Source organism: Vombatus ursinus, unplaced genomic scaffold (genome assembly GCF_900497805.2).
Source record: "Vombatus ursinus unplaced genomic scaffold, bare-nosed wombat genome assembly UNPS02014809.1, whole genome shotgun sequence".
NCBI lineage: Eukaryota > Metazoa > Chordata > Mammalia > Diprotodontia > Vombatidae > Vombatus > Vombatus ursinus.
Window position 1 is genome coordinate 19,980,974 of NW_020954587.1, and position 22,345 is coordinate 20,003,318.

The 22,345-nt window shown below is 36.2% G+C and overlaps 1 protein-coding gene across 1 annotated transcript in view; it reads right to left on the reverse strand.

Annotated features, from left to right (window-relative positions):
* The window catches only part of TMPRSS15 (transmembrane serine protease 15), a 140,164-nt gene that overhangs the window by 110,969 nt on the left and 6,850 nt on the right, over positions 1 to 22,345 (reverse strand). Inside the window, exons 3-5 of the mRNA XM_027875468.1 lie at positions 21,119 to 21,186; positions 6,504 to 6,649; positions 4,693 to 4,729 (exon numbers count right to left, since the gene is read on the reverse strand). Of these exons, the coding sequence (XP_027731269.1) occupies positions 4,693 to 4,729; positions 6,504 to 6,649; positions 21,119 to 21,186 (251 nt within the window). The remainder of the gene's footprint in view (positions 1 to 4,692; positions 4,730 to 6,503; positions 6,650 to 21,118; positions 21,187 to 22,345) is intronic.

Genomic DNA, 22,345 nt, shown 5'->3' on the forward strand with positions numbered 1-22,345 from the left:
TAATAGATAACTGGCAATGTGAGACCATATCCTAAATAAGCATCAACTGTAATAAAGTAAGAATACTTTCTATAAGATTGGGAAAGCAGACCACTATAATCAATTCTCCTTTCAGGGCCAAATTGACTCATGTGGAATCAAAGGTGGACGCTCCAACTGACGTGAGGAACATCATTTAGCAGAAATAGTTACATAATTTTTAGTTGGGAATTACACAGTTCTACACCCACTGAAACATAGCATTATGTCCTGTACCACCTCTTCACCTATGTCAATGTTCAGAATAATGATGGAGGTAATTCCGAATTTTTGCAGTTCTTGTGAAGGCATTAACCTGATTCAGGTCAACAGAGAGTACATGATATATCTTATGGGCACTAATATGCTACATAGACTGTATATGATGGGAGGTATCATCAATATTCCTCTACTCCTCTTAACCTGAGAGAATAGAGTCATTAATTATCTATTCCTGTTCTCTCCAGACCGAAGACTATTCAATCAGTCACATGGCCACCACTCAGCAATCAATATAAATTAAAAAAATTTTAGCGATCCTATTCCTCAAGTTTCTCTCACACACTAGCTATACAGTGCTCAGCTTGGCCCATGGGTGAACCTGCCAGAACCATTATCATTTAGGGTATTCCAGCTTACTGAATTGGTGGCCCTGAGGTTCAGTTGCTTATATGTGTCTCTCAAAGTGGGCAGAGCCATCAATGCTGTCCATCAAGAGCTAAGTCCTCATAGGCCACTGAATTAACAGAGCAGGCAAAGCACTGGGTCTGAGACTGGAGTTCTCAGCCTCCAGCAGTCACTAGTTGTTCACACACAAAAAAAATACACTAACACCCAAAAGTAAAATCTTAAATATACTCTTCCATTTAGCAATGGATGCCTCTTGTGCTCTACCCACCTTCTACAATCACCTTTCATTCAGAGTTTCTCACTATATGTTAGCCGATGCAAGATAATCATGATGAGCCCTTCCCTGTGCCCTCTCCATCTTCTGCTATCACCCTTCATTCAGAGTTTCTCATTACATGTGAACCAGTCATACATAATGGGAAACTCTGGATGAAGGGTGATAATATGACCTTGTGTCATTTTTCAGTAGCAGCTGGGGCCCTGTAAAATAGGCCAGCAATTACTTTTCAAAAGTGGTATCACTTTAGAACTTTTGGCTCCAAAAGCCTAATGGATGCTTAAGCTGTCCACCCCTTCACACCTACTAAAGGCTCTGCTGTTTGATCTTTTTGGATAGAGACCTCTAAAAACACAATCCCCAGTACTTCTGGACAGTCCACCTTGGGTCTTCTAGGTCTAGCCTGTTCAAGGTCCCACTCCAAAGAGATGGATGTGTAAATGATTCTATAAATAGAAACCACTGAGGAAAGTTAGCATTATGCTGTATCATTTGATAATCAGTATTACTCTGTAATCCATCCTTTTCCCCATTTTGTCAAAACCTCATCTCTTAGCAAGCTCAAAAGGAGACCTCTTCCTGTGTGAACTGAGGGGTGGTCGACACAACGGGACAATGAATAACAGTAGCTTATCATTGACTACATTGAGAATCATCTAGGTTCTTCCCATATAGTGTATTTCCTCAAAATTTAACTGAGAGGAACAGATCTTGAATTTTCTCAGGATTGGTCCCCCTCCCCTTGTCTCTTTTATGAGCCGTCATCCCATCTAGGACCTCTGTTGCTTCATCATCACTTAGTCAAGATTATGTCATGAATATAGTGAAAGACAACAATGCCTTTACGAAGTGTGGTCTCTTTCAGTTGTCTACACACCAAATTAAAGCACTAGGTGATAGAGTGGTCTGAATAGAGTAGTCCTGAAGTCAGGAAGACTTGAGGTTGAATCCAGCCCTCATACAAATACTATCTGTGTGAGCAAATCAATTAACTTCCCTCAGCCTCAGTTTCCTCATCTGTAAAATAGGGATAATAAAAACTAACATCTAAGTAATCTCAGGCATGAGAAAAGTGGTAGGTTGTGAAAGGTTCCTTAGAGGCCAAAGATTTATATTTAATCTTAGAAGTCAAGGAAAACACTCAAGGTTAGAGAAATCCTATGATCAGACCTGTGCCTTTTGAAAGTGATTTCACTTTGGCAAAATGTTTCTACTTCATGTGTAGAAGATGGATTAGAGAGGAGAGACTCAATAGTCCTGATGAGAGGTTAGAGCTACAGTGGCGGCCTAAGTGGAAAGAAGAGTATAGACACCAGATAGGATGTGGAAATAAAAAGAAAAGGACTTGTTGGCAACTGATTGTATATGTGGAATAAGAGTTATGAGTCAAGGATGACACTGAAGTCACAAATGCAGTTAACTTGAAGGATAGTGGCCCCTTTAACAGAAATAGGGAAGTTTGGAAGGGAAAGGTACGTATGGGGAACAGAATGAGTTCTTCTTAGGGCATGTAGAGTTTGAGATGCCTGAGAGAATCAGTTCAGAATGTCCCATAGGCAGTTTGGATCTCAGGAGAAAGGCTAGGGTTGTATATATATATCTGCATAGAGATGGTAATTAAATGCATGCAAGAGAGAATAGTGAGAGAAGAGGGCCCAGAACACAGCCTTGGGGTAACCTCAGTGTGATATCTATCATAATCCACCAAAGGAGACTGAGAAGGAATGGTCAGGAGAACCAAGAGAGTAGAGAAAAGAATACAGAGAAGATGGTGATCAATAAGAAGAACTAATGTTTATCTAGACCTTTAAGGTTTGCAAAGCACTTTATACATGGTGTTTCAAAAGTTTTAGTGTAGTTTTAGGTTTTAAGCTTTCATATCTTTAATAGCTTTAAATTGCACTAAGCCTTTCAGGACACCTTGAATATAATTCCTTATTTCATCCTAACAAGCCCTCTGAAACAAATGCTTTTATTTTCCCAATTTTATAATTGAGTAAACTGAGGTCAGGAGAGGTGAAGGGGCTTGCTCAGAGGCACACAGCCAATAAGTATTGTGTCTGAGGCAAGTTTCAAACTCAGTTCTTTCTGACTTCAAGTTCAGCATTCTGTCCTCCATATTACCTGGCTGTCTCTGGTCAACAGTGTCAAATGTTGCATAAATATCAAGAAGGATAAAGAATGAGAAAAGGCTATATGATCTGACAATTAGGAGTTATTTGGAAACTTTGGAGAGAAATATTTCTAAGCTGAAGACCATATTGTCCATGAAGTTACTCTGAAAAAAATTTAAATTTTCTAAATTTGTAAAAAAGAATACAAGTGATATGATATAAGAATGAACAAATTAGTTCTTTCTACAATTTTTAATGTTTTTGTTTTTTGCTTTGTGCTTAGTACTGACTGACAGTGTCAGAACATTTGTGATAGAAAATACTAAAATAAAATAAAGCTAAATTAATCTTTGGAACCTCCTTTACAAACATTGTAATATAGCCTAAAAAACAACCTTAAAGTTTTATAACTAACTGAATACTTTCTACTCCCTTTCTTGGTGATCTTTATAAATCAAATAGTTTCTTACCTAAGAACTTCATGCTTACAGCTTATGACTTGAAGACAGTTATTTCATTATATACAGAAGTTTAAGTTATCTGAAAACTGTTTTTCATTTGTTTTACTGAGCTTCCTTATAGTGATTTATTTTGAGGCACATAGGCTTGTGCTAAATTTCTGTGATTTCTATGATCTTTTTAACTGTTATCTCCCTAGTCAGGAAGTCTGCTTTGATGTAAAAGGTCTATTTTTTAGTTGTTTTGAATTGCATGAAACTATGTGCATTTGGATTAATTTTTGCATAGAAGACTTTTAACATACTTTAGGATGACAAATGTTTCTATTTTCAGAGCCTGCAATGGCTTTTACCTTGTATGAAAATGTTTATCTTATTCTGGTCCCCCTGTAAGTTTTCAAGTAGTCAGTATAAAGTAGCAATGACTGGAAGTAAAATTGCAAAGGGGAACCTACAAGTCACGTGCACACTGCCCCAAAATCAAAAAAGCAGAATTTACAAACTGCATCATATATTAACCAAAAATTACATCCTGAAAATATATGCTATATCAGGGAAGCCTTACTATTAAGGTGTTGTGGTCCTACGAAAAGTAAATCTCAGATAAGCTCCAGGTATTTGCAGTAAGGCCAGCAGAACACCAAATGGTGCTGATAATTTTGAGATGATGTACACAAGTTAACTTTAAAGTTTTACTGACATCTTTAAGATAATTTGGATATGTTAATGAATTGACCCCAAAGGTTGCATGAATAAGAGGGGGTCTACCTTCCACTAAAATTCTATAAAAATGAGACCTCAACTCCTGCCTCCCCATCCCCCAGCTCTCTTCTACCATTATCTCGGTGCATGTTACCAGGTGCTCCCAACTCAAATCCATCACTTTGTTAGTTGCTTTCTCTAATTTTCCCCCTTCCCAATCTCTTTCTCATGCTCATTCCTCCACCACCCTGTCACCTGCCTCTGCACCCATGTCATCTTTTCTTTTTTTTCTTTTGCCACTTGTCTCTGTACTTTCTGTGCCTATTTGTCCCTAAACCCTCTGAGCCTTATTAAAAAGTGTAACTGAAGTCTTATTTCCCTCTGCCGTTGTAGTCTTTCCTGGCAAGTACCCAAAGAACCAGGCATGTCTCTCCCATTTCATAATTCCATAAATTAATTAGTAATTCACTTTGACACAACATGCAAACATTATGTTGCAAATGATTTTGTGTAATAATTCTCAATAACTCCTTCATAAACAAAGGCCCTCCTGGAAATTTCATCAAGTTTAGGAATGTCAACTTGCTCAGCAATTCTGAAAAACCCTCCTCCTCACTGAATCTGGGAAGCTCAATTCATCAGTTCTGGGAAGCCCTGGGTAGTGCTTCCACAAAGGCATATGGCGCTTCCAGGGCTTTTATCACACATCATCAATCTGGATTTTGCATTTTGAGTACTTTTGGAGATGTTTTATATTCAAATTCATTAGATAGCTTTAGAACCTGGTGAGAAGATTAGAAAGGTAATGAGCCAGGAAAAGCCTGAGGAGTTGGAATTGGTGTGTTTGTCCTGAGTACTCTCGTTTTGCAACTATGTGGGAAAAATGGGAACCATAGTCATTTCACTATATCTTGATGGACCCACAATGTAGAAGTCCCGCAACTACCTGGTGGCCTAAAAAGCCCCAACTCTAATACAAGGATGTGCACGGTAAAGCAGATGGGTTCTCCACTATCATAACACTTATTTGCTGTCCTTGGATAAGAGATCCTTTAGGTTTGTTAAAAGGACTTTTTTCACAATTGTAAAAGTATTTGGTCTCTACCCCTTGTCTCCTGCCTAGGAACAGGGAATGTTTTCCATTCTATTAATAAATCCTGCTGCTTGCATTCCCCTTTCTCCCTTGACTGACCCCTTTCTTTTTCTACCATCCCTCTCTTGTGAAATGCTTTACCTTGATATCCTAAATTACCAGAGTGCTGTGGATTGGGTGTGAACTCCAAGCAGGTGTGAAAGGTTATAAAAGCTAAATATGCACCCCAGAAATCTGAATTTGCTATCAAGAGCAGAAACCTTAGCATGCTAAAGAAATCTCAGCTTTCAGTTTGGCCTCCTCTTTTTGACCCACAATCATCAGACTTTTGCTGATGTGTGGACCTCTCCCAAGAGGTATAAACATTATCACAGGGATTTTAGCAGTAATAAAAAAACTAAGCATTTAGTATGTGCTAAGCACCAGGGACACAAAGAAGAAGCAAAGAAAGCTCCCACTCTCAAGGTGCTTATATTCTAATAGGAGAAAAATATGTTTATACACACATATGTGTGTATATATACTGACAATATGCACACATATATTCTGAAAATATGTTTACATGTATGTCTGTGTATGTGTCTATACATATATGTGTATATGTTTGCACACAAGAAAGAAAGTAGCCTGAGGTGCGAAGGCACTGAAGGGTGAATAGAATAAGAATGGCTACATGTGATTAATATTAATAATAATGAGAAAATAATAGCTAGTGTTTATGTAACACTTTAAGATTTATAAAGGTGTCTACATATATTATTTCATTTAATCCTCACTGCAATTCTGTGAAGTGAATGCTAATATTTCCACTTTAGAGATGAGAAAACTGAAGCTGGGAAGTTAAGTTCTTGCCCAGGATCACACTGTTAGTGATAAAAACAGATTTTGAACTTGGATCTTCCTGACTCTAGGTCCAGCATTCTAGCCATTACATCAGCTACCCTTAATAGTAAGAAGGAGGTCATAAGATAAGTGGATTTGTGGAGAAAAATAATAAATTCAGTTTTTGATATGTTGAGTTTGAACTGTCTAGTAGACAAGACTGGAGTTCAGGAAAACTGGGCTGAATAAATAGACCTAATAATCAACTACCTAGAGATCACTGAATCGATGATAGTTGACGAGATCACAAAGTAAGAGTATAGAAAGAAAAGAGAAATAGGCTTAGGACTTAAAACCATATATCCTCAAGCAAATGATTTTCAAGGTACCTGTGATATATATGCTGCCCAAATCAATGTGCAAAGTCATCAGTTGTCTATTTGCTTCAATTCCTTGAATCAGCTCATCCTTAATACTTTCATCTGATACCCACTTGGTAAAGAAAAGTTCAAATATGACCAAAATGCTGCCATTGCTGCAAAGTAAAAAAAAATTATGTTAAAAGAAAAATTCAATATTTTTCAAGTGATTTGTCCTCACTTCATGTAAGATGACATGAATATGTTAACAAAAATTATTTGTTAATCCTAATTATCTGTGCTTAAGCTGGTTATGCCAAGTATTATTTTTATTCCTTGGATGAAGAAGTAATAAAAAGGTTAAATGACTTGTCAAAGAATATAGAAAAAAAATTACAGGTATAGCAAGGTGAAAATTTGGGTCTCTGGATTTGTTTCATTCCTTTATCCAGAAAGTTTTACTTTCTCTTCCATAGTGAGATAATTTTTCATAAAGAAAATTTAGCATTAAGTTATGTCAAGTTAAACATGCCTATGAAGTGATATGGCAACATACTGATCTATATTTCAGTAGTTTGGGGAATAAAATGTGAGAATTCAGTTAAGTTGCTAATATCTCAGAGGAAAGACTTTCTGTAAGACAAGTTCAATCAACTTCATAGGATCCCAAAGTAGTACCCTTTCCAGGGTTACCTCCCAATGCAGTGTGACAAAATAAAATGAGAGTCCTCTGACTAGGTACTGCTGCCAATTACCAGTCAAAAATGCAGAAATAGGAAATTGCTATCGTATTATTCTCAGAGCACAGGCTGAACTGAACTCTTATCAGTCAGTCAATGAGCTCTGAGTATCGGTTTTTCAGTAACCTTACATAGAATGTGAATACATAAACAGGATGAATACAATGGAATTTTACAAAGAACAGAAGGAGAAGTTAAGGGCTTCAGTATCAAGATTCTTTTAGCTTATAGAAGTCTTAGAGAATAATATAAATCTCCTTTAGTTTTATTTTACTCAGTTTTTATTAAATGAGATGTGACTGACTTACTGGAAAACACATTTGGAGTGAGATCTAGGCTCCAGTCTTGATCTTTCACTTAACTAGCTCTTTGGCTATGAACAAATCTCTTAACCGTGTGGGGTCTCAGTTCTTCCTCTGCAAAATGGACACAGTAGTATTCATGCTATTTTTGTCATAATTTTGTCACAAGGAAGGAAACTTTGGATGTTAAACTTGACCAGGGTCACCCATCTAGTAAGTGTCTGAGGACAGATTTGAACTCAGGTCTTCCTGACTTGAGGTCTGGAACTCTATCCACTATACCATCCAGCTGTAAGGATAGTCCCACTATTGGTGAAGATACAAAATGATGAATTCCTATTCTCTGTGATTTTTATTCATGCTGTTCCATACATCTACCAAGGATCCAATCAAACCTTCATTGTCATTAAATGATGGGCTCACCTCCTTTTTCTATTCCACCACTCTGAGTACCGTATAATTGCAGAAAAACATCTCTATTGAAAAGTTAGGTCTTTGCAGTAGGGAATAGTTAACGATTGTTAACATACCATACAATTTTTGAAAAATAATAGTACTCTTTCTCTTCCTCCTTTTCAATTCTACATCTAGTGGATTGCCTATCTGAAGTTCTTGACCCAAAAATATGCACTGATATACTTATTTAATGGATGGACTGGTCATCTAAATGTACATTAAAGTCAGCACAACAGATTTTTTTTCAAAAACTGTGAAATTTTTCAGAGATTACATAATTTATATATATATTAAGTGAATCCTCACTGTAGATTTGAGAAACATTTGTTCACAAAATATATTTTTCCCTTGCTTTGTTTTTTTAAAGTTCTATTGATGTGTTTTATTTTTACATTGTAAACATTTACAGATTACTCTCACTTTGTGAGAAATCTCTTGTCACAAAGTAAAGCAATTAAATAAAAATAATACTATAGTAATTTCAACTGAAAGTGTATGCAACATTTTGCATCTGTAACACCCTCCTACATTTTATAAAATTAGCAGAAATCTATTTTCTCTCCCTCCCACTCCCAAAGCATTGGGGGAAAAAAGCAGAGAAATACAAATTTTCTTAATCAAATGTTTATAATCAAGCAAAACAAATTCTCTCAATGACTATGTAAAAATATATAATATGATATGATATAATATAGTACAATATATCTATTAATTATAGAAAGTAATAAAAGTAGCCTGAGGTACAAAATTCTGAGCACTATTAGATCATTAATAATGTGTGAATTTATTAATAAAAAGGGTCAATAGCTACCTCAGCTATGCCAGAGACAAAAACATGCAGAGGCAGACTCTTTTTTATAAGACAGAGCAAAGAAAGGATCAGGGAGAATATGATTGGTGGTAGGGCTGACATCATCATGGGGGCAGGAACATTATGATACAATTTCCTAAGGAATGTTGGCTAGTACCCACATGGGGCCGGCGACTACTTCCTTCTGTCATTAAGGAATTGATTGATTTATGGGATCCATTTGCATCCTACAATCTTTGCTAGTGCTTCAGACTTCCTATCACCCAGAAGATTTATTAGGGTGATAACTGCTTTCCTTAATGGTACAAAGACAGTTCAGAGACAACTCAGAGCTAGCTTTCAGGACTTAAAGATAACATCAGATGTCTTAGCATTTTCCCAAGAGCTAATGGCATAGAACAGGGGTGGGGAACCTGTGGCCTTGAGGCCACATGTGGCCTTCTAGTAAAAGGATTTATTCTGTAATATTTGGATTCAGTCAAAAGGTCACACTTAAGGATCTAGAAGGCCACATATGGCCTCAAGGCTGCAGGTTTCCCACCCCTGGTAGAAGATGACATTCCTTTCCTTTTAATTACAGTGACTTATGGTCAGGCTAACCTTTAAGCTAGATCAGAGATGAAAGGTGAATTCCTGAACTTAACTAAAGAACATAGAAAGGGGACTTAAGCAGATACAGAATCAATTACAACATGAAATCAACCCAATATAGAATCAATTACAAAGTGGAATTAATTTGAATTTCTCATGTCTCATTCTGCATTCTAAACCCATCACCTCACTGTAATGAATACCATTACCCATTCTCTGGAATCTTGAAAGGTTTTACTGTATTGATCATAGTTCTTACAGTTTTCAACGCTATTTCTTTTTTCCAGTGTTGTATTATATAAGCTGTTCTCCTGATTGTGTTCATTTCATTCTTCCTCAATTTATAAAAGTTTTTGAAATCATTCATTTTTATAATTTTGATGTTACATTATATATTGTTTTTCCAGTTCTGCTGACTTCACATATCAGCATATATAAATCTTTCCATTTCTTTTTGAAATCATCTACTTCCTCATTTCTTAAAGCAGGATAGCAGTCCATCACATTCTTTTATTTTCTTATCTTTATTTTTTTAAATTTTAAATCAAGTTATTTGTTTTTATTTATTATTCTATTATCATTAATTATTCTATTAGCTATTAACTTTATTATTAGTTTATTATTTATATTTTTACTATTAATTACTAATCTTATTATTGTTTTATTATTTATTTATTTTTAGTTTTCAACATTCACTCCCACTAGCTTTTGAGTATTACATTTTCTCTGCCTCCTTCTCCTATTCTCTCCCCAAGACAGATTGCAATCTGATATAGGCTATACATATACATTCTTATTAAACATATTTTCACATTAGTCATGTTGTAAAGAAGAATTAGAACAAATGGGAGGAACCACGAGAAAGAAGAAACAAAACAAAAAAGAGAGAGAGAGCAAATAGTATGCTTTGATCTGCATTCAGACTTCATAGTTCTTTCTCTGGATGTGGATAGCATTTTCCATCTCGTGAGTCTTTTGGAGTTGTCTTAGATCCTTGTATTGCTGAGAAGAATTAAGTCTATCAAAGTCAGTCATCACACAATGTGGCTGTTACTGTGTACAATATTCTGGTTTTGTTCACTTTACTCAGCATCAGTTCATACAAGTCCACATAAGGTTTTTCTGAAGTTTGCCTGCTCGTCATTTATTTTTTTGTTTTTGTTTTTTTAAATTTATTTTGAGTTTTCAATATTCACTTCCATAAGTTTTTGAGTTTTAAATTTTCTCTCCCTCCCTTTCCACCTTCCTCCCTAAAACAGAGCACAATCTGATGTAGGCTATACGTATACATCCCTATTAAACATATTTTCACATTAGTGATGTTGTAAGTAAGAATTAGAACCAATAGGAGGAACCACAAGAAAGAAGAAACAAAACAAAACAGAAGAAAAAATAAGAGCAAATAGTATGCTTCGATTTGCATTCAAACTCCATAGTTTTTTCTCTGGATGTTGATAATATTTTCCATCATGAGACTTTTGGAGATGTCTTAGATCCTTGCAATGCTGAGAAGAGCTAAGTCTATCAAAGTTAATCAAACAGTGTGGCTTTTGTATGTACAATGTTCTCCTGGTTCTGCTCACTTCACTTAGCATCAGTCCATACAAGTCTTTCCAGGTTTTTCTGAAGTCCACTTGCTCATCATTTCTTACAGCACAATAGTACTCCATTACATTCATATACCATAACTTGTTCAGCCATTCCCCAATTGATGGGCATCCCCTCAATTTCCAATTCTTGGCTACTACAAAAAGAGCTGCTATAAATATTTTTGTACATGTAGATCCGTTTCCCATCTGTATGATCTCTTTGGGATACATGTAGATCTAGAAGTGGTATTGCTGGGTCAAAGAGTATGCACATTTTTGTAGCCCTTTGGGCATAGTTTCAAATTGCTCTCCAGAATGGTTGGATCAGTTCACAACTCCACCAACAATGCATTAGTGTTCCAATTTTCACACATCTTCTCCAGCATTTATAATTTTCCTGTTTTGTCATGTTGGTCAATTTGATAGGTGTGATGTGGTACCTCAGAGTTGTTTTGATTTGCATTTCTCTAATCAATAGTGATTTACAGCAATTTTTCATATGATTATAGATAGCTTTAATTTCTTCATTTGAAAACTGCCTATTCATATCCTTTGACCATTTATCAATTGGGGAATGACTTATATTCCTATAAATTTGATTCAGTTCTGTATATATTTTAGATATGAGGCCTTTATCAGAGACACTGGTTGTAAAAATTCTTTCCCAGTTTTCTGCTTCCTTCCTAATCTTGGTTGCCTTGGCTTTGTTTGTCCAAAAACTTTTCAATTCAATGTAATCAAAATTATCCATTTTGCATTTCATAATGTTCTCTATCTCCTGTTTGGCCATAAATTCTTCCCTTCTCCATAAATCTGACAGGTAACTATTTCTTGCTCTCCCAGTTTGCTAATAGTATTAGCTTCTATATCTAAATCATATACCCATTTTGAGTTTATTTTGGTATATGGCGTAAGATGTTAGTCTATGCCCAGTTTCTGCCATACTATTTTTCAGTTTTCCCAGCAGTTTTTGTCCAATAGTGAGTTCTTATCCCAGAATCTGGAGTTTTTGTGTTTATCAACCAGTATATTACTACAGTCATAGACAGTTGTGTCTTGTGTACATAACCTATTTCTCTGATCCATAACTCTACTTCTTAGCCAGTACAAAGTAGTTTTGACGATTGCTGCTTTATAATACAATTTAAGATCTGGTATGGCTAGGCCAACTTCCCTAGCATTTTTCATTAATTCCCTTGCTATTCTGGACCTTTTGTTCTTCCAGACGAATTTTGTTATTATTTTTTCTAGCTCCATAAAATAATTTTTTAGTAGTTTGATCGGTATGGCACTGAATAAGCAAATTAATTTAGTTAGAATTGTCATTTTTATTATATTAGCTCCGCCTACCCATAAGCAACTGATGTTTTCCCAATTATTTAGATCTGACTTTATTTATGTGATAAGTGTTTTGTAATTGTGTTCATATAGATCCTGGATTTGTTTTGGCAAGTAGACTCCCAAATATTTTATAATGTCTACAGTAATTTTAAATGGAATTTCTCTTTCTATCTCTTGTTGCTGGGTTTGGTTAGTAATATACAGAAATGCTGATGATTTATATGGGTTTATTTTATATCCTGCAACTTTGCTAAAGTTGTTTATTATTTTAAGTAGTTTTTTTTACTTGATTCTCTAAGTGTATCATCATATCATCTGCAAAGAGTGATAGCTTAGTTTCTTCTTTTCCTATTCTAATCCCTTCAATTTCTTTTTCTTCTCTTATTGCTAAAGCTAACATTTCTAGTACCATATTGAATAACAGTGGTGATAATGGACATCCTTGTTTCACCCCCAATCTTTTTGGAAATGCTTCTAACTTATCCCCATTACATATAATGCTTGCTGATGGTTTTAGGCAAATGCTACTTATCATTTTAAGGAATGCTCCATTTATTCCAATGCTCGCTAGTGTTTTTAATACGAATGTGTGTTGTATTTTGTCAAAAGCTTTTTCTGCATCTATTGAGATGATCATGTGGTTTCTATTAGTTTTGTTGTTGATATGATCAATTATGCTGATAGTTTTCCTAATATTGAACCAGCCCTGCAATCCTGGTGGTGGTGGAGTCCTGGCATTGGCACTTGCCTGCTCCACCATCCTGGGGCTCAGGATCTCCTGCTGGTTTGCTGAGGTGGGACTTGCCACTGGCTTGCTGAGATGCCTTCCATCCTGTACTGGTCCCTTTCAGCCACAGCAAGAGGAACCTTTCCCGTTAATCCCTCTACCCTTATGAGCTAAAAAAAACAGCTGTATCCTGTCTTTCTGCAGGCTCCACTGTTACAGGACTTTTCCTGGGGCAGTGTTTTCTGAGTTTTTCAAGGTCAATAAGGGAGAGTGAAAGCGACTTACTGCTCACTCTGTCATCTTGGTGCCTGGAAGTCCCATCACATTCTTATACCACATTTTATTCAGCCATTTCTCAATTGAAAGGCAACTCCTTAAATTTCAGTCTTTTTAGTACCACAAAAAAGCTGCTATAAATATTTTTGCACAGATAGGACTTTTTCCAATTTCTTTTATCTCTTTTGGATTTGGCCTAGCAGTGACATAAATGGCTTAAAGGCAATGTAATCTTTGGAAACTATACATAATTCTAAATTGCTTTCCAGAATGGTTGCATCTAATCACAGGTCTGCCAACAGTGCATAAACATGCCCTTCTAACATTTGTTATTCTCCATTTTTGTCATCTTTGACACTCTTATGGGTATAAGATGAAATATCAGAACTTTTAAAATTTACATTTCTCTAATTATTAGAGATTTGGAACATTCTTTTTTCCATATAGCTATAGATAGCCAGGGTTTTTTTCTCCTGAAAACTGCCTGTTCATATTCTTGGACTATTTGTCAATTGGGGAATGGCTCTCTTTCTTATAAATTTGAATCAGTTCCTTATTTATCATGGAAATTAGACCTTTATCAGCAAAACTAAATGCAATGATTTTTCCCAGTTAATTGTTCCCTTACTAATCTTAGCCTTATTAGATTTGTTTTATGCAAAATATTTTAAGCAATGTCAAGAATGACATAAAACAAGGAGATACATATTTGCAGAGGTATTTGTCACTGTCAGGAAGGATACCTTTTGTAAGATCCAAATAGAGCAATTCCCTATTAATGGCAAGCTTCTGTAGAGATTGCTATTTGCAGAGTATATTGTGTTGGTTGTGTGAAGTCTAACAACCTTACAAGATTTCCTTCATGAGATCTCCAACTGTTCGAAAGAGATTGCCCTAACAATACATTCAGAAATAGTTAAATGGAAGAAAAATACCTACTGCCTAGATTGTGATATGCAGATACATTAAACTATAAAGTACTATAGTACTCTCCAAACTTGCATTCATAATTACAGGTTGTTTTTAATCAGAGGGTGGCTACTTCTCTGAGGTTCTAGAATATGCTGTGGGTCTGTACTCTATAGTTCACAGACCCATACTAGTCAGTCAATAGACACAATTAGTTCATAGTAAAGGGATGTACTAATATTTCATTCTAAGAATAGTAGATATAATATATTTTCTCCACGCTCTTCCACAAATATGCAGCATCTCTTGGAAGAGTGGATACAAACTTGGGGGACAATAGTAGAGGGGTACACATATAACAACAAAAAAATAATAATAATAAGTAACATTTACATAGCACCTTAAGGTTTGCAAAACATGCTCTCTCATTTGGTCCTAACAATGACCCTTTGAGATAGGTGCTATTATTAGCCACATTTTACAGATAAGAAAACTGAAGCTGAGAGAGAATATATGACCTTCTCAGAGTCACTTAGCTAGTAAGAATAATAAAGGGAGCACAGGCCCATGGCAAGTCTCACTTCTGGTACTTCAGAGCTACATGACCTTTTATCTCATGGAGCACTTACACAGAGTACTCCTCCTTGGGTGCAATACCTCCACTGCGGGGGGGGGGGGTCACTCAGCCAGGCTCCCTGGGTCAGTTGCTCTCTGCAGCTGGATTTTCAGTTGCCAAGGCTAGTTTTCTCTTCAATCCATAGTTGGGTCTTCTCTACTCTCAATGATCATGCTCCCAAAAGGTGATTTCTACTTGAAATAACATCTCTGTCTGTCAGTACAGCATATATCTCTGCTGTCTTCTGGATATAATATCTTCTATTGAGCAGTAACTCTGCCTAAAAGCAGCAGATATCTTTCCCCTCCCTTCCAAGCAAAATCTTTTTAGGGGCCAACTTCATCCACAACTCCTGGCTCCTGCTTGAACTAATTCAAAGCTGGTGAGCTCAGCTTTTTAAGGCCATCTGTGGCATGGCTGCCCCTTCTAATTCAATCAAGGAATTGATTCATATTTCTACAAAGGGGTGACAGAGTATAGGTTATTATTTGCTCCTATAATTCCTTCCATTTTTCATAATTTGGAAAGATATAGCTGGATGTTAAGATGTTTATAATTTTTATATAGGAAGTTATTAAATCTTAAAACTGCAGTTTTGGGACATCTGTATAAATGTATTACATTCTCTTAAAATCCTAAGGATACCTTTCAGGACTATTTTGTGGATCAAATGAGATAAAGTGCTTTTAAAAATATTATATCATTGTATAAAAATTGCATTTTATTACTATGATTCTTGTAATGAGAAAAAAATGATGTGGTTTTACAAAGTGCACCAGGCTCTGCTTTCCTTGATGCAATTCCCTGATGACCCAAGGGCATAAAAAAGTCCCATCCACACCATATTTGCTCTGCTGACTAGGCTTGTTTCCAATAGAAATGAGGTAGGCTGAGCCTACAGGATTACTTGAAATAAACCACAGATTGAAAATACCAACATAAACAACAAGAAAAATGCAGAGTTAATACTTCTATGACTAGTATTAGCTCTTTGCCATTCACATTATTAAGGTAAAGGCATGGTATATTCAGATGTAACAAGATCCAGTAAAAAGATTAAAAAATATTAAGATTATTTGAAATATGATTAGTATCCATTTTTTGCCTAAGTATGGGAAAGACATTTTCTATCCATAGAAAATATTTTGAAATACAAAACACTTACAAGCACACATTGACAAAAAACCTTAAACTAAATAAGTGAAAGTACTAAATACTATTTTACTGTATTGGCAAAAGGATCTTTAAAAAACTATTTAAGCATGAAGTGATTTAAAGGACTACTGATTACGCATTTGACTTTTCACCTTGGCTTTTCATTGTCTCCCTCAAAGCCCATGGCTTCTGATAAAGCAGGCCAGGGATTGGGTTTATCCATGGTGGTCATCTCCAAGTGTACTAGCCAGGGACTCTCTTCAAAGAGCAGCTAGCTTTGGTTTATTCCAAGGTTGTGACCTCCATATTGAAGCAAGAGATAATCCTGGCCTAAAATATGGTTCCTGGCAGGTAAAAAATTGCCTGAGATAGCCATAAACAAAAAGTTAGAGAAAAGGAATTTAGCAATGTAGCTGACCTAGACTCCTTCATGAATAGAACATATAAGAAAAAGCTGGTTGTCATGGTTTTCATCTTTCCATGGTCTGCTGACAATGTTTTGTTCTGAGAAAGGTAAGATCATGCTAAATATTGCCTTTACAAGTTTCATTCCAGTCTCAGTTACTGGTACCTGAGAGACTGGACTATAAACAGTTGGATTAAAGAATGCTTCAAATGGCACACGTGACAAAGTCTTGTATACTTTAGTAAACAAAGTATAATATGGAATTTTCCCAGATAACTTTACATTCAATTTATTCATGGATTATTTTATAAAGAAAATAAATCATGAAGGGGATTTAGCAATGGTTTCCCAGGTCATGCTGCAAGAAAATTTTGACATACAATCCCCTCAGCTGCTCTCCCTCTATGTTTTTTATTAGTAACTAGAAAAGAAGAATTTAGCTGAGAAGAGAAGAAAATATCTGGAGCATCCATGTTACTACTAGATCTATAACAGGAGAACTTTATGTATTCAAGTTTCCAGTTGTAAAGCTACTCACTTCTGGGCAAAGTGGAATTTATGTCAAGGGCTTTGGGGTGTGTTCTATGCTATGCTCTAATATGAAGCCCTAGGCATCTGGATAAAGCTTTTAAAATTATGCAGTAAATCATATGCTCCCCAGGAGACGTTAAACTATGTAAAGCAATGCTTCATGCTGGATGGAGGTAGTGTTAAAGTATGACTCTCCAGCAGGGGATATGAGGAAGTCTAGGCCTAGAAATCAGAAATTCATTAGACTCAGAGAAGGCTTAGCAGTCCAAACTGCCTGAATATGCTGACCAGTTTAAGTAATTACACTCTAAGCAATATGATCTGGGTACAGTGGAGTCAGGAGTCCTGTTGACAGAATCCTATGGACTCCTCAGAAAGCATGGAACAATGAGAAGAAACTTCAGGGTGGCTCAAAAGAGAAATAAAGATAGAACCAAGATGGTGGAATACAGTGAGCGTTTTTCCTGAACATTCTATCCACTGAGCCACTGTGGCTAGGTAGAATGGCGGACCTAAAGTCAGGAAGACCTGAGTTCAAATCTGAACTTAAACACTTTACTAACTATATGACCCAGGGAAAGTCACTTAACCTCTGCTTGCTTTTATCCATTGGAGAAGGAAATGGCAAACCACTCCTTTATCTTTGTCAAAAAAAAATAACAAAACAAAACAAAACCCATGGACAGTATTGACATGCTATGATCCATAGGATCATGAAGAGTCTGACACAACCAAACTACTGAGCAACAATAGCAACAGTCAGGATCACACAAGATTTGGCAGCTTCCACATTAAAGGAGCAGAGGGCTTGGAATATGATATTCCAGAAGGTAAAGGAGCTATCTGAGAGTCTGGTATCTGAGAGAATGGACTACAAACAGTTTGATTAAAGAATAACCTACCCAGAAAACTGAGTATAATTCTTTGGAGGGGGGTGGGAATGGATATTTAATGAAATTGAAGACTTTCCAAGCATTCCTGATGAAAAGACCAGGGCTAAATAGAAAATTTGTCATTCAAACAAAATACCCAAGAGAAGCATAAAAAAGGTAAACATGAGTGAGGAAATCATAAGGAACTTAATAAGACTAATCTGTTTATATCCCAAATAGGAAGATGATATATGTAACCCTTAAGAACTGTATCATAATTTGGGAAGTTATAATGAGTCTACTTAAAGAGCATAGGTGTGAGTCTACCATGTTGGAATGGTCTCAAAAGAAAAATGGAAGGGTGAGAAAGAGGGATGCACTGGGAGAAGGGGGAAGGGAGAGGAAAATTGGGGAAATTATTTCATATACAAGAGGCACACAAAGATTGCATTTTATAATGAAGCAAAAATGAGGGGAGGAGAGGGTGGGCAATGGGTTCAAAGAGGGCAGAATACATACACACACACACACACACACACACGCACACAGGAACACACTCACTTAGTTGGATATAGATAGCCATCTTATATAAGAAGGAAGTAGAGACCAAGAGAAAGGAGGAAGGTGATAAGATAGAGGGTGGATTAAAGGTGGCAGTGGTCAGAAGTAAAACAGATCCATGAAGAGAAAATAGGATAAAAAAGAGGATACATCTAAGAGAATAGAGTGGCAGGAAATACCCAATTAGCAATCATAACTGTAAATAGGAATAGGATGAACTCAACCACAAAATGGACGAGGATAGCAGAATGGATTAGAAACTAGAATCCAAGAATATGTTGTTTACAAGGGACATTCTTGAAACAGAAAGACACACAGAGTTAAAATAAAGGGCTAGAGCAGAATCTGTTATGCTTCATTCAGCTAAAGCAAAAAAGGCAAGGGTGGCAATCATGATCTCAAACAAAGCAAAAGAAAAAATAGGCTTAATTAAAAGAAATAATCAGGGAAACCACATTTTGCTAAAATGTAACATAGACAATTAAGTAATAGTAATACTAAACATATTTGCATTTAATGGCATAGCATCCAAATTCTTGAAGGAAAAGTTAAATCATAGGAGGAAGTAGTATAACTATACTAATGGAGTCTGTAATTTCCCTGCCTTAGACTTAGATAAATCTAGCCATAAAATAAGTAAGAAAGAAGTCAAGAAGATGAATAGAATTTTAAGAAAGTTAGATATAAGTAGACCTTTGAAGAGGACATATTTTTCGTAGCTGTACAAGGCACCTTAACAAAAATTGACTATGTATTATTTCACAGTCATAAATCCACAAATGGAATATCTTTGGAAAAGCTAAGGATGAATAATAGTCAAAACATATGAATATGTTGTTTTCAAAGGAAGAAATGCACACTATCAACAACTAAATGAATAAATGCTGAGCTTGGATTCTATCATATTCAACAGATTGGCAAAGATGACATAAGAGAAAAATAACAAGTGTTGGGGGTCTTCAAGAAAATAGGTAAGTAAGTGCATTATTGTAGCATTCTGTAGAGAGCCATTCTGGAAAGTAATTTGTAACTATGCCCAAAATGTTACTAAACTGTGCATACTCTTTTGCTTAGTTATGTTACTTTTAAATCTATATCCCAAGAAGATAAAAGAAAGAGGAGAAGGACCTATATGTTCAAGGTTATTTATAGCAACTTTTTTTTTTAGTAGCCTAAAACTAGAAACTAAGTGGGGTGTCCACCTATCAGAGAACAGCTAAGCAAATTACGGTATATTAATGTAATGAAATACTATTGTGCTACACAAAATGATAAATATGCAGAGTTTTAGAGAAATTTTGGAAGACCTTTATGAAATGATTGAGAGTGAAATGAACAGAAATGAGATAACAATTTATACATTGACAACAACATTATAAAGAAAAACAAATTGAGATACTTTAGAACCCTAAGCAATGAAAAGAAAATCATTTCTCTAGAGGACAAGAAAAGAAATCTGCTACCTGCTTCCTCCCAGAGAGATGATGGACTTTAAATGCAAAAGGAGACATACATTTTGATGTGGAAAATGTGGGAATTTGTTTTGCAGGACTATGAATATTTCTTATGAGAGTTTTATTTTTCATTTTAAAAATTATTTAATTAAGTGGGGATGGTAGGTGGGAGTAGAGATGATAAACGCTTGTAATATTAATTATTTAATTTTAAAAAGAAAAGCTAAAGAGTTCAAACTAAACCCCAAATGAATCATTTTCTTTGCTTTGTGGTCTTTGTTAGATTCCTGAACTTGTTTGCTTAGATCTAGAGTCTATACTTCTTCCTGCTGTTAATATTTTCCCTGTTGATTTATATAATTATGTTCGAGGTCTCTTGGGTTTTCTTCTTTCTGAGATGTTTGGTAATTTCTATCTTTTTCCTCTTATTTTCCCTTGTTGCTCACTTTCTGACTCCCTCCCCTCAGATGATGGTTTCCCTAGGGGCTAGATCTCAAAGAATCTGAATCTTCTCCTGTTCTAGGCAATTCACATGTCACCATCGTAGGTCTCTGCCCCAAGTTATCTCTGGGATGACAGACCTATATCTAGCTGGAAGCTAATCTCTCTCTCTTATGGTTAGTAGAGTGCCACACAAACCACCCACATATAGTGCCTTGTTCTAGTGTCTTGTTCTACTCCCTCTGTTTGTCAGTTCTCTGGTCACTGACAAGTCAGAGACGTACCACAGTGGAACTACAGGGTTGTTTTCACTAGCTGGGTTTGGGAGGAGGAGGGGTGCAGTGTGAGGTTTGGGAGTGAATTCTATTTCTAGCCCATACAGGTGTCTTGCCCTCTTCTTCCTGTTCCTCTGCTCTCCTACAGAGATCTTTTGCAGCGCAGAATGCCACTGCTACTATACTGTCTATGTGGCTTCAGCAAACTTTTGCCCCTGGAGAGCTACTGAAGCACTCTCTGTCTATCAGGACCAGAGCAAACTTCCACAGCCTGGAACCAGGATCTCTAAAGCCCTGGAAAAAGGGAGGGGCAATTGGAAGGTGGGATTGAATTTTGTTGTTATTGTTTATGTCAGGTCCTTGGGTTTAGAAGAGAAATGAAAATTATGAAAGCAGAGGTTTTTTTTTCTTTATTAATGGAGGAAGTTGGATGAGGTGAGAGGGATAGAAGGCAGATTTTTGTTGACTCAAAAAAATAAAAATTATCTATACACAGGAATATATTGAATCTCTACAAACTGAATCACAGACTTGCCACTAAAACTCTAAGCAATGATTACTTCAATCTTTAGAAAAACTGAGATGTACTCACTTGAACTGCAAAACTTTAAAACCTTTGTATTCATCCTTCAAACGACTTGTTAGAAATATTTCATCTACCTATAAAAATAAGCATATTAAATTTAGTATTTGATTATACCTCCCTTGTGCTTATGCTCAGATCTGAGATTATGGTGCTACTTGATCAAGAGAGTTAATGATCAGTTTTATGATTATCGATGATCAATATGATGAGATTATAGGGAATAATTCATTGCTTGGAGGTAACTAAGAGGTGCTTGACCATAGCATATTGGTGTGAATGCTGACCACTTACTGACAGGACATAAGACACCTAAGATGATCAGATGATGAAGACTTAGGGAAATGTACATTTGTTGGACAGTCATTCTTGCCCAACATACAAAAAAGCAGGCTTTGATACTAGTTTACTTGCCCACCTTTTTTAAATTTCTCTTTTGATCTCAGATTTTTTTTCTACTTTATGAAGACAGAATAGAGTGCAATAACATGGAACTGTATTCTAGGGTAGGAGGAAGAAAGATTGACCAGCACTTGACCTCAATGACAACTAAGTTCTGTCAAGAAGTGTCAATAAAGCAGGTAGAGAGTCTAGAAGGTTATAGAAGGTCCCAGCCTACAGGTGATCAAGTCATCATATACAACTTCTTCTTCTTGCACTAGAGGATCCTAAAGTGGGAAAGGGGCCATGAATGAGAAGTAGAAGAAGAAAGAAGATATAGGGGCAGCAGCAGCAGCTATACCTTATGGTCCTTAGAGACTGGGAAAGTTGTCTCTCCCTCACATTGGGCCTTGGATCTCAGGGCTTCTGACACATTAGGGTGTGCCTTGGTGTGTCACTATAATCCATAGGCATGATTGTTGTGCCCAGACAGCCCCAAGTTTTAGAGTCACAAGTTTTGAGAATAATAAACTCTGAGAGTTTGAGGATTGGATCCTCCAGAGAAATTCCAGAGAAAAGGATTGTCTGATGCAGTGTGGCCCTTGAAAAGAGAAGACAATAATCCTTATATTTCTTGCATCATGTCTCACATGGAGAGCAAGGTCCTTAGGTTGCTCAGATAGTGCAAGATTGATGGGAGCAAAAGTATTTCTTTAGCAGCCTCCAATGTATGTTTGCCTTTTGAGGGAAATTAACTAGCGTGGCATTATGAGTCTATGAGGGACTGTTACGAATACGTGACAGAGAAGCATTTCACAAGAATGCTGTCCTGGTAGCAGCCCCAAGTTCAATTCC